Source organism: Nothobranchius furzeri, chromosome 18, assembly GCF_043380555.1.
Source record: "Nothobranchius furzeri strain GRZ-AD chromosome 18, NfurGRZ-RIMD1, whole genome shotgun sequence".
Lineage (NCBI taxonomy): Eukaryota > Metazoa > Chordata > Actinopteri > Cyprinodontiformes > Nothobranchiidae > Nothobranchius > Nothobranchius furzeri.
This window is the reverse complement of record NC_091758.1, coordinates 43,663,835-43,675,985: the sequence shown is the minus strand read 5'-3', so window position 1 is coordinate 43,675,985 and position 12,151 is coordinate 43,663,835. Positions and strand designations below refer to the sequence as shown.

The window sequence follows — 12,151 nt, the reverse complement described above, 5'->3', positions numbered from 1 at the left end:
ACCAGTCGATACGGAGAAGGGCGGCTCCCGCCGGGTTTCCCTCTTGAGCTCTAAAAGTTTTTAATGACCGGTTGAGCTTTAATAAAAATTGGAGGTTTTGTTCGCTTTATTATTGTTTTGATAAATTTGATGTTTGTTCTCTTGACTCCAGCCAAAGCTTCCAGCACTGCTCCAGGTTTCTCTTCCCATCATTCCCTTCAGCCTAAACGACTCAAACGTCTAATCTGTGCTTTTCTTATTTTCCACATGCCTTCGACCATTAATCTGATTTATCTCCTCTTATCAATCCAAAATGTTTTAACCACAGATCAAGAGTTAATAACTGTTCAGTTATAACCGTTTTCCGCCCGGCAGGACTCATCTCAGCACTAATTTTGTCCTTCAGAGCTTAAAAGAGCAAACTGCATCAACTCAGTCAACGCCAGTGATCGATCCGAATCCTCGTTTCAAAAAGGAAGTCGAGGATTCGTGTCACCGATCAATGGGTTTCCAGTCCGCTGGTGAAATTCCCTCCGAATGTCCCGGCTTGACTCTGTTGGAGTGCAGTTGACCCCCCGTGTGTGAGCTGCCAGTTGCACGCGTGTGTTCTTACTTCCATCCATCTGCTTCTCAGGCTGGTCAATGAAAACGAGGTGAAGCTGTGGCGCGAGCAGGCGGAGAAGTTCAGGAGAGGTGAAACGAACCCATCTAGAATCGGTTTTCTCGCTCCGCGCAGCAGAGATTATATTTGGTTTGTGTTTTGCTTCCAGATCACGCAGAGCTGCTAGCTAAGCTGGAGAGGAAAGAGAGAGAGTGCGAGACAAAGACTCAGGAGAAGGAGGACATGATGAAGACTCTGAACAAGATGAAGGACAAGCTCCAGCGAGAGGGTGTGGAGCTGCGTTCAGCCAGGGAGCAGGTCCTGGATTTGTCGTCGCGGATCCACGACATCGCCGTGAGCGGTCCACGTTTTAGACGTGCACGTTTTTAAAAATGACGTCATTTGTTAAACGTTCTCCTTTTTCTTCCAGCAGAGCAACAACATGTCTTTACCTCCTCCACCTCCTGGAGCCCCCACGGCTCCGCCTCATCCACCCATGTCAGGTGGTTTTCCTCCACCACCTCCTCCTCTTCCGTTCAACTGCCCTCCTCCTCCACCTCCTCCTCCTGGAGCACCGCCTCCCCCGCCTGGTGCTCCTCCCATTTTTGGAGCCCCGCCTCCTCCTATTCCCTCATCTTTTAACTCCGTGAGCACGATGCGATCCAAGTCCATCCCTCAGCCTTCTCATCCTCTAAAGTCCTTCAACTGGGCCAAACTGGGAGAGGTGAGCGGAGACGAAACCGGAAAACCGGAAGTGTTAAAGTCAGAAAAAGGGCTAAATGTAAACGATTTAACACGTGAGAGCATTTAAGGGAAAAGTGGCGTTAAGCAGCTAGTGTCTAACCCAACGTCCGTAACGTTTGTTTATGACCTGAAATCTCTAGACGATGTTTAAATATTAACTTCCTCGTCCTGTTTCAGAATATGGTCAACGGCACCATCTGGAACGACATCGACGACTTGAGAGCTTTCAAGATCCTCGACCTGAAGGACATCGAGAAGATGTTCTCAGCGTATCAGAGACAGCAGGTGTGTGTGTGTGTGTGTGTGTGTGTGCGTGTGTGTGCGTGTGTGTGCGTGTGCGTGTGCGTGTGCGTGTGCGCGTGCGCGTGCGTGCGTGCGTGCGTGCGTGCGTGTGTGCGTGCGTGCGTGCGCGCGTGCGCGCGCGCGCGCGTGCGTGCGTGCGTGCGTGCGTGTGTGTGTGTGTGTGTGTGTGCGTGTGTGCGTGCGTGCGTGCGTGCGTGTGTGTGTGTGTGTGCGTGCGCGCTGAGGAGAGTCATGATGGGTGACGCTGTAGGAAAACCTTTAAAAACGAACCTATTCAGTAAAATCCTCGTTGACCAGCTGATGGGATAATTACAGCAGCTCCATCCGTGGTAATTACCCCCCCCCCCCCCCCCCGCTGCTAACTAAGTACACACTTCTCATGTTGAAATATTCATTACAGCTGCACAAAACGTAGAGTAGAATTGTAATTTGCTCTCATTAGTTATAATCTGTCGTATAATCTCACTTCAGATTGACTTCCTGAGGAGTCCCTGAGATCCGTGCGTCCCTATTTGCCCGTTTAATGCCTTTGACAGCTTCCCTCGACGCCGTCTGACAGCGAAACTCGCAGCGTCTTCGGTCGAGCTTTTATTAAAGACTAATGGCTCGTTTGAGGCTGTTGCTGACAGTGATTTACTGCAGGTATTTATTTATACTGAGCAGGTTTTTACTGGCTCAGCGTTTAAATGCTGATCCCAGCGGGTGCGGCCACATAAAACCCAACATCTTCCTGGCTTCGACGGCTCCGGTTAAATTCGAGTGGACAATGCTCGCGTGTTTTTGCACGACACGTTTTCCCTTTCCGAGGCTTTAACGGCCTTTCTCTTTAGATTGGTTTGTGTTTACATTTGCAGTGAGTGGGATTAGCCACCAGTCATCTGCATGAGTCGGACACATGCAGATGCAATCGGAGCACGACGGTTAAAGCTCTCATGACCTTCTTATAGAAACAAAGTGGCGGTTCGTCCTTCAGCGTCTTGCATCGGTTCCTTGAGCCTGTGAGGACTTGAACACTGGAATACTCTCATGGAGCTTCCCAGCTTCAGCCTGTAGTCTTCCAGTACTTTGCTTTAGCTGCTGCCTTTTCTCCGTCCTTAAATGCTAATCTTTGCATGTCTTCAATATTTTTTTTTGTCTCTCTGCACTCTCCGATTGCCTGGGCAGGACCTGCTAACTAACCAGTCCTTCAAACAGGTGAGTAAAGCTCTTTGAGCTTCTCCATCATGTTGTTATTGCTGCTGCTGACCACTTCTCTCCTGCATTGCAGCAGCAACTTTGGATGTGAACCATGAACTTGGACTAGCGTGGCTGTTTTACCGTTTAAACGTCGTTCAGCCTCAGTTACACTTGATCGAGACCCCGCTGCTCTCTCTCTGATCTTTTAGAGCGTGGCTGAACTCCAGCCTCGACTCGTTCCCGTGAGGATTTTACCAAATGCACCCACGACTGCGCCACACCCGTCCTCGCCACGCTAGGATGCAGCTAAACGTAAAAAGATGATTGGGTGGTACCCTAGTGTTGAGGCCAGTACCGTTTCCAGGTTTTTTAAAGTGAGTGTGAGCCTCACCTAGAGGACACGACAGCACAACCTCACCCCCTCCACCCTGGAAAGGTCGTGCATGTTCTGACCTCACTGTGAGGTCCAAATCGATAACTAGGGTGGGGCGTAAATGGTCTGTATTCAGAAACGTGTTTCTAGGTTTTTGCAGACCTCTCAATGCTTTAACATGCGCGCGCACACACACACACACACACACTCAATTCCCACATCTCGGGGTTCACACGAACACTTCAGCGCTCGGTTGGAGCGAGCCAGTATGAACTGCAGCATCTCTGTGGTTGGCAGGTTGACGGGTCTTCCTTCAGAACCACAGCTGCTCTGGTTCATCTACATTTATTTGACTCTGGAGGTCACTGGTGCAGATTGAAGCTCTCGTTTTCTTTCATGGTCTAAGATTCAGGGCTTTTCTCTGAGCTGGGATGAGGCAAAGCAATGTTTGGTGTTTCTGACACCAACTAGTGATCAAACCAGCAACCTCGTGCTTGAATTATGACCACTTAACCCTTTAAACTACCGCTAATGTGTCCATAAATCTGTAATTACTGCATTTAATATCTAAAACTCGTATTTCATAGGCCTTCTTTAGTTTTTGGGCTTGAATGAACTCATTTTCCTAATCACGACCATGTTTTTGATCATCGGTCCAAATCTACTCGCAGCCTCGTTGCTAATGTGTCACAAGCTGCTGGAAGGTTAGGAATCTCAGATCTGTTGCCATCTGAATGTCAGATACGTTTAAAGGTCCCACGTGGTGTTACACCAGTGATTCCCACAGACCATTAAAGTTAGCAGCAGAGGGCTGTGGTGGATGGGAGTTGTCCCTCTAACCCGCTGCCAACCTCAGCCGGCTGCCAAACACCTCGGGTCAGCACGGACGTGGAAAAACGACACTCTCTTTACAATCCACATCTGTTTCGCGTATGTCATGCCCAGCAGCCTCAGAAAAGAAAGTTTTCTGGTGAGCAGGAAACCAGGCCGGGCCATAAATAGAATGTGTTTAACATGCCGCCCCAAACGCTCGTCTCGGGCTCGTGTTCTGGACTTTCAGGCTTTTAAATCTCGTTTGTGAGTTGAACAAAAAGCGCTGTTTGAGTTTTTTTTAAGTCAGACAGCCGCTGAGAAGTTTACGGGTCTCCGTGGGTCGTGTTTACAGCAGAGTCATCAAAGAGCTGCTCAGGACTTCTGGGACCTTTAGATGCTTAATATTTGCAGACAGGAACTACGGAAACGCATCATTTTCATCTGAAACTAGTGGATGATTAAGTTGGTGCAGCCGCAGACTTGGATTGTTTTCAGCTTTATTATTAGATATTATGACTTTGTTGAATCTAAAAAAAGTGAGTCTTTTTGTGTTAGACTGCTGAAAAAATTAAATGTTTCCACTCTAGCATTGGTCTGTGTGAGATGAGACGCACTTGAATGATCCTATATTGGGTAATTGTATAAAATTGTTTGATTTTCCGTTTTTTCCTCGCTGCAGAAAGAGACGGGCTCTATGGACGACATTTACGTGAGCACGCGGAAGGTCAAAGAGCTGTCGGTTATCGATGGCAGACGTGCACAGAACTGTGTCATCCTTCTTTCAAAGTAAGAGCTCCTAACAGGAGAGGTCACTCGCGCTGAAACACGGAAGGAAATGTGTGATCGATTAAAAATTCAATTAAGATAATTCCCAAATTTATCTTGTTTTAAGCTAATTCTATTAAAGTAGTTGATCCAGTTTTATTCCTGCCTTTCAGACCCTCGGTGCACCAAGGGCGCCCTCAAAGGGTGGCCAGGGGTGGCCATGGCCCCCCCAGGAAAAGTCAGTTTTAAAAAATCATATTAATGTTCAGTAAAAGCCTATATTGATCTTGTTTATTCAAGACATAATTGTAAAACAAAATAAAATAATACAATAAGTAAAGAAATAATCAGAATAAAAAATAAATACATAAGTTTTTATCTCCATAGTTTAGTTGTGAACGCAGCAACAGGTGAGTTTACCTAAAAAAAATTGTAAATAAAATTTGGAATAACATTTTAACTGACTGAAATGTTTGTGTTTAAAATTTAAGTAAAATCTTTTGGATACTTACTGCTTTTTTAATAAAAATGAATAAAGGAGCAATGCAGCACGTCGCCACAGGCTAAAGTCTCCCAGCGTTACAAGGTTCAATTTGGTGTGCCACCCCAAAAATTTGTTTGGCCCCATCTTGCCACCCCTGTCAAAATTTTCTGGAGGCGCCCCTGCGGTGCACAAGCAAGCATGCAGGCAGACGCGTAGTTTAGGTCTGATATGGAGGTAAAATGGCTCAGAAATCTGGTTTTGTCAGGATTTCAGCAAGAAAAGGGTCGGAGGATTCCAGTGTGTCGACAAATATGTGAGAACAAAATGTTGAGCTGATCTGAATCGTACTCGGGTTTTGAAAACACATTTAAAGAACATGTGTGCATTTTTTCAAGAAACAATGCAAAATCCCATTTTAGGGCAAGATTTGTGTAGGAACTGAAAATGTGATGGTAAACCTGAATTACTGGACACTTTAAAACGGGTCTGCAGAAGGAATTGGTCCCAAAAAATCCCCAAAAATGTAAATAGTTTTATTTTCAACCCTTAAAACATTACAAAGCGATGACTTTCTTTAAAAACAGACGTTAAAAAGTCTGAATAAATCATCAAATGTGTTCCCTTCATGTTGTCTGTAATGAAAAGGATTCGTAATGATGTTGTTCTTCAGATTTAAGGTGATATAATCGAGTTTGTCACTAAACAAGTCCTGTGAGCATCCAGGCTAACATTTATATAATTGACCCATTTCCCATGAGACTCGCTTTGCATCCGAGCTGAGATCAATTGTCGTCATTTAAATCCACTCTGCGATATGTTCACCGCTCAAATCTCCTCACAACGCCGGCCCTGAGCCCCAGAGGGCCTGAATGCTGACCCCGCTCCACAGATCGATAAGCAGCCTTCCGGAGTCCTTTTGTGTGCCAGACAAAGCGGCGGCACGCTCCCTGAACCCTCCCGTGTCAACAGCGAGTGACCCTGACCCAAACGGGGTCAGCAGATGCTCAATAAAGCTTTGATGCTCCGACCAACAATGCTGTTATTGATCCAAACGCATCACAGCGATCAGATGGGCAGGAAACAGCTGGCAGAGCTTTCACTGGTCCAGACTGGTATTCCGAGCATCAGCAACAGACAGGCTGTTGTTTTCATTGAATTTGGATTAAAGACGTTCCTTTTTTTACTTCTCAGGTTAAAAATGACAAATGAAGAGATTAAAAGGGCGATATTAGAGATGGATGAGCGAGAGGAGCTGGCTAAGGATATGCTGGAGCAGGTACGTTTAGAGGGACGTTCGTAATTAAAATAAATCTGGTGAAGTCACCAGGAAGAGGTTCTCTGAATGAAAATGTCTTTACGTCGTTGCAGCTGCTGAAGTTCATCCCAGAGAAAAGTGACATTGACCTTTTGGAGGAGCACAAACACGAGCTGGAGAGGATGGCGCGGGCGGACCGCTTCCTCTTTGAAATGAGCAGGTAGGCGAGGAGCACTCGGCTCCGAGTGCTGGCTGCGGCTTCAGGCTTTTCTGTGCTTTACTCAGCATTTCTAGTTCAGTCGGTCCTTAAAGCATCTTTCTGTAAAAGCTGTCAGTGACACAGGAGGGAAAGCGTCAGAAACCTGCTTCCTCTGGCTCCCCCTGCTGCCGGTAGCGCGGTAGCGTTCCTGCGCAGAGGCCCTGAAGGGTCTCCTCCTGTTCAACATCAGTAATTGTTAACTGAAGAAGTTTCTACTCTTCCTTTATGCTCTCGGCGCATCTTTTATGAAACTAGTGAAGAAAATGTGTCCAAAAGTTATTCACTGATGTGTAAAAAGGCGTTTCTGTAAATCCAAAGCCGCAGATGTGGTTTTGCAGGATGAGCCCCAGGTGTTGGACACGACTCGTCCTGGCGTGCTTTACCTGCGTTTCTGATCTCCGAGAGCAAACGCACCGATCTGGTTACCCAGAAGGCTCTGGAGTCTCTCACGTCCTGTTTCTGCTGGATTATCAGATGAACCATATTCCTGATCACCGTCATCCCTCTTGACCTTTAACCCCCGTCCCGTTCCTGTCGCCTCCTCTTTAGACCAGAGCTCGTGAGATGAAGGTGAAGCGTGTAAAGTGAGAAGGGAGTTTCACACGACTGGTTGACTTTTCTCTTTGAAGCTGCGCTCCCCTACAGACAAACGCAGCTCACCTCCTCCCTCTCCTTTGTTCTCCTGCTAGGATCGACCACTACCAGCAGAGACTGCAGGCTCTGTTCTTTAAGAAGAAGTTTGCAGAGCGTTTAGCTGAAACCAAGCCCAAGGTTGAAGGTAAGGACAAACATGAAAGAGCCGGTGTCGGTACAGGATCTGCTCGGGTGCAAGATCGGCTCGGGGTCCGTCGACTGCCGATGACGTCTAAGTAGTTGATGACTGAACATGAACCTGACGGAATTACGTAATCACGTTACGTTGTTATCACGTTACGTTGGTCCAGGCAAATCTTTCTATTGGAAAGATGGACAACTTTTACAAAGAAATCCATCATTACCTCTTTGAAAATACACTTTTAGCATAGAGCTGCATGTATATTAGGGCTGAACGATTAACTGCATGTGCAATTAAATTGCGATGTGACAAAAGGAGATTTTCTAATCTCAAAGGCTGCAATTTGGCAGCGAGTGGTTAGCGCAATGCTAATATACGTGGAAAAACCCATAGGAATGCTAATGCTAATATCGCCGATTACATTATTACAAATTATGAATTAGAAACGTGCCAAATGATTACATTTGGAGTCTAATAGAAAGTAAAACTACCATCAATCAAATAAGTACAGACAGGTATTTTAGTAAAGCCAGAAAACTTTTAACTCCAGAGTTTTGGCTAGCAGCTATGAGCGTACCTGAACTACGCATGGACAAGACGTCAAAAACTCTAAACACAAAATACTTCAATAAACGGGACACACTTCTTTCCTGCAAATACAATTTCACAGGTGTTGCTAATACCTATGATTCTTCAAGGGATGTGCTCAAAGAGGAGTTCAGCATTATGAATAAAGTGTTTTATTTTACAAATACCATTATAAACACAAACTTACGTCTTAAGAAACATTATTTTAATAACTAAACTGCTAAATTCTTTCCAACAGTATAGATGTGTAGTGTATTTTGTCCGAGTGCGTTTGCCGTACTTTGACGTCATCGGCAGTCGAAGGACCCCGAGCCGATCTTGCACCCGAGCAGATCCTGTACCGACACCGGTGATCTCTGGTTGTTAACTGAAGGGGGAAAACCGAGCCTTTTGCTTCACGGCTGTGCAGAACGGATCAAAAACGTCAGAAATCCAGAATTTAATCATCTTGCATTTAATATTTGATTTTATTATTTAATTTAAATGTGCCAAAAACCTTCTGTTGGGTGAATTTTAACGTTTTTGCTGAAGCAAACTGAACTTTTAGGTAGTTTTTAAACAGATCTGACTATTTCTGACTGGATATAGAAATCAATAGGATTTAATAACCTCTTCTGGATTTTTGGGATTATTTTGCTTCCAAATCAAAGTAACAAACATCGTTCCTCCTATATGGAGAATTTGTATTTTAGAGAAAACAGTTTCTCTTAACTGTTTTCATTACTCAAAAAGTCAGTGGTGTGATGGTGACGTATTAAAAATCGTCGTCTTCCTCCGCTTGTCCGGGTCGCGGGGGCAGCATCCCAACTAGGGAGCTCCAGACCGTCCTCTCCCCAGCCACCTCCACCAGCTCCTCCGGCAGGACCCCAAGGCGTTCCCGGACCAGATTGGAGATGTAACCTCTCCAACGTGTCCTGGGTCGACCCGGGGGCCTCCTGCCGGCAGGACATGCCCGAAACACCTCCCGGGGAGGCGTCCAGGAGGCATCCTGACCAGATGCCCAAACCACCTCAACTGACTCCTTTCGATCCGGAGGAGCAGCGGTTCTACTCCGAGTCCCTCCCGAATGTCCGAGCTCCTCACCCTATCTCTAAGGCTGAGCCCGGCCACCCTACGGAGGAAACTCATTTCGGCCGCTTGTATCCGCGATCTCGTTCTTTCGGTCATTACCCAAAGCTCATGACCATAGGTGAGGATTGGGACGTAGATCGACCGGTAAATCGAGAGCCTGGCTTTCTGGCTCAGCTCCCTCTTCACCACGACAGATCGGCTCAGCGTCCGCATCACTGCAGACGCCGAACCAATCCGCCTGTCGATCTCCCGTTCCCTCCTACCCTCACTCGTGAACAAGACCCCGAGATACTTAAACTCCTCCACTTGTGGTAGGACCTCTCCCCCGACCCGGAGTTGGCAAGCCACCCTTTTTTCTCGACCAGAAAAGGGTGGCTTGCCAACTCCGGGTCGGGGGAGAGGTCCTACCTCAAGTGGAGGAGTTTAAGTATCTCGGGGTCTTGTTCACGAGTGAGGGTAGGAGGGATCGGGAGATCGACAGGCAGATTGGTATTAAAATGAGTAAGTTATCCATCGACCAGTGTTCATGCTGCAGGACAGAACAAGTGTTAATATTGAGAAATTTGGCAACAAAACGTAAGTTTCAGTCCCCAGATTTCTCATCATGTTGCTGTCCGTGGTGTCCCCACCTCACCTCTCGCCTGGCGACAGCTGGCGGTTGGCGACAGCTGGCCCTCGTGAGGATAAAGCACTTTAGATCATGGAGGAATGAAACTTCTAGAATAAACTATTAAAAATCCAACCAAAGCGGGACAACGATTAATTCTAGAACCTTCTTTTAGGACCAGACTAATTGTAAATGCACGTTTCCGTGCACGCGAGCGCGCGTCCAGGTTTCCAGGGAGGCTGTTTTGGAAAGCTGGCTCGTGTTGCTAATCTCACTCCAGAGCTGCAGGAGGACGCCTTCCACATGTGCGTGCACAAACACCGTGTGTCGTGACTGAGCTGCAGCAGAGCCAGGGTGACTTGAAAGCATCTTCACCGCTGGCCTGAAAGCCTCTCTGGGCTTTGATGACACTATTTTATGCCGGCTGCTTTTTTTTTTTTTTTTACTCACAGCGAGCGCTGACTGACATTTGGTTTCTGGACGAGCTGCAGAATGTTCTTGTCGACTCCTTCTAGTCTGGGGTCAGACTAATATAGTCTGACGTACGTTCTGCTCCGCGCCAGCAGGGGAAAAGAAACCCCCTCAATCTTCTGACCGCTCTGCTCATCGCTGCTCGTAGTAAAACCCCATCCCGTTTTATTGCCCCTGTTGCTTCGTCGCGTATTCCAGAGGATGAATCTGTGGACCACCCAGAGTGATCAGTAGAGGCATTTATGAAGCAGCAGAGCCAGAGGATTGGTTCCCATGATCCCACGTCGCAGCAGCAAAAACCTGCAGCAACAACTTTCTGGAGGTGGTTAATGATTTTCACAGTGAGACGGGGAAGCACCCGCCCTTCGCCAGACAGTTCATCTCCGGGGAAGCATCGGGACATGTTTGGAATATTCCTTCTCCTTCGCTGCTTAATTGATGAGTGGAAGAAAGCGACGCGTTTCCCCTCCGAGCTGTTGTGGAGATTCTTGATCACTCATCATGAGGGATGCTTCTGCGTCCCAGCGGGGTTTGAGAGAGGTCGGAGCGGAATAGGGAAACTCTTAATTCCAGTTGGTTGTGTAATCCACGTTTGTGGAATGTTCTCCCCGGCTGATTGCTGTGTCTCCGTTTCCCTCCAGCCATCCTGAATGCGTCCGTGGAGGTGGTCCGGAGCAAGCGCCTGACTCAGGTCCTGGAGGTGGTGTTGGCCTTTGGGAACTTCATGAATAAAGGTCAGAGGGGGAACGCCTACGGATTCAAGGTGTCCAGCCTGAACAAGATCGCCGACACCAAGTCGAGCATTGACAGGTGGGCGACGAGATCTCTTTTTACTTGCATATGAAGACGTTCATCAGCATAAATCTGATGTTTAAACTATAGAAGATCATCAGAATAACCTAACTGTGTCTGTACAGTCGTGGTTGCTATGGTAACAGGAGCCACTAGCGTGACTAAACGTAAACGAAGAGCCGATCCGAGGCCGAGCTCACGCTCCTCTGCCTCCGCGACCCAATCCCCCGAGTTTTCTGATTTCCAACAAAAATCGGACTCTGCAGGTTTAACCGTCCAGTAACCTGGAGTAAAGATGGCTTCCACATCCTGAGAGCTTTGGTGCTTTCTGGAGGTGTGTTGCTATGGTAACCGTCAACAGTACATCCACCCTTAAATGATGCTCTGAAAAAGTCTCCACAAATTTGCAGAAGTTTTTGTTGTGTTGTGTCGCTGCAGCAGTGCATCGTGGGAATTTTGGCCCGCTGTTATAAAAAAGCAGCGCTGAGCTGCTGCTCCTAAACTTAACTGTGATGTTACAAATTACTTCGTGTGAATAATTATTAAAGTTCGACTTTACTTAATTTCCTCCAGCAGCCAAACTCTCTCATCTTTTAAAGTTTCCTGCTCCGTTTGTCAGGATTTCTGCAGTTTTCTTGGGCCTTTGGGTGTTTTTAGCAGAGCCGCGTCGGAAACGTCCTCATCGGCTGTTTTGGTCTCGACAGGAGCATCACCATGCTGCACTACTTGATCATGATCTTCGAGAAGAACTACACGGACACGCTGCTGATCCAGGAGGACCTGAGGAGCGTTCCCGAGGCTGCTAAAGTCAAGTGAGTGCTTGGAGTTTCACCGCCGGCGTTCGCTGCATCGTGTGGTTAAAGCCGTCGGCTGTGCTCGCCCTCTAAAACAGCCAATCTGAAATTCTTTACTGTCTCTTTCAGTTTGTCAGAGCTGGAGAAAGAAGTGCACAGCATAAAGAGTGGCCTGAAGGCACTGGAGGCGGTGAGTCGTCGTGTGTTTGTGTCACACTTCCTTCTGCTGCTGCTTCTCCTGCCTCCAGGTCTCTGAGAGGAGACGGATGCCAGGCTGAGATGTTTAGAGCTGCTCACCAGG

General features: G+C 47.2%; 1 protein-coding gene across 1 annotated transcript in view; it reads left to right on the top strand.

The window, feature by feature from the left end:
• daam2 (dishevelled associated activator of morphogenesis 2) overlaps positions 1–12,151 on the top strand; it is an 84,332-nt gene that overhangs the window by 67,979 nt on the left and 4,202 nt on the right. The window contains exons 12-23 of the mRNA XM_015969146.3: positions 614–672; positions 750–934; positions 1,014–1,304; positions 1,502–1,609; positions 2,792–2,821; positions 4,669–4,775; positions 6,430–6,514; positions 6,607–6,713; positions 7,442–7,530; positions 10,906–11,074; positions 11,761–11,868; positions 11,980–12,040. Of these exons, the coding sequence (XP_015824632.3) occupies positions 614–672; positions 750–934; positions 1,014–1,304; positions 1,502–1,609; positions 2,792–2,821; positions 4,669–4,775; positions 6,430–6,514; positions 6,607–6,713; positions 7,442–7,530; positions 10,906–11,074; positions 11,761–11,868; positions 11,980–12,040 (1,399 nt within the window). The remainder of the gene's footprint in view (positions 1–613; positions 673–749; positions 935–1,013; positions 1,305–1,501; positions 1,610–2,791; positions 2,822–4,668; positions 4,776–6,429; positions 6,515–6,606; positions 6,714–7,441; positions 7,531–10,905; positions 11,075–11,760; positions 11,869–11,979; positions 12,041–12,151) is intronic.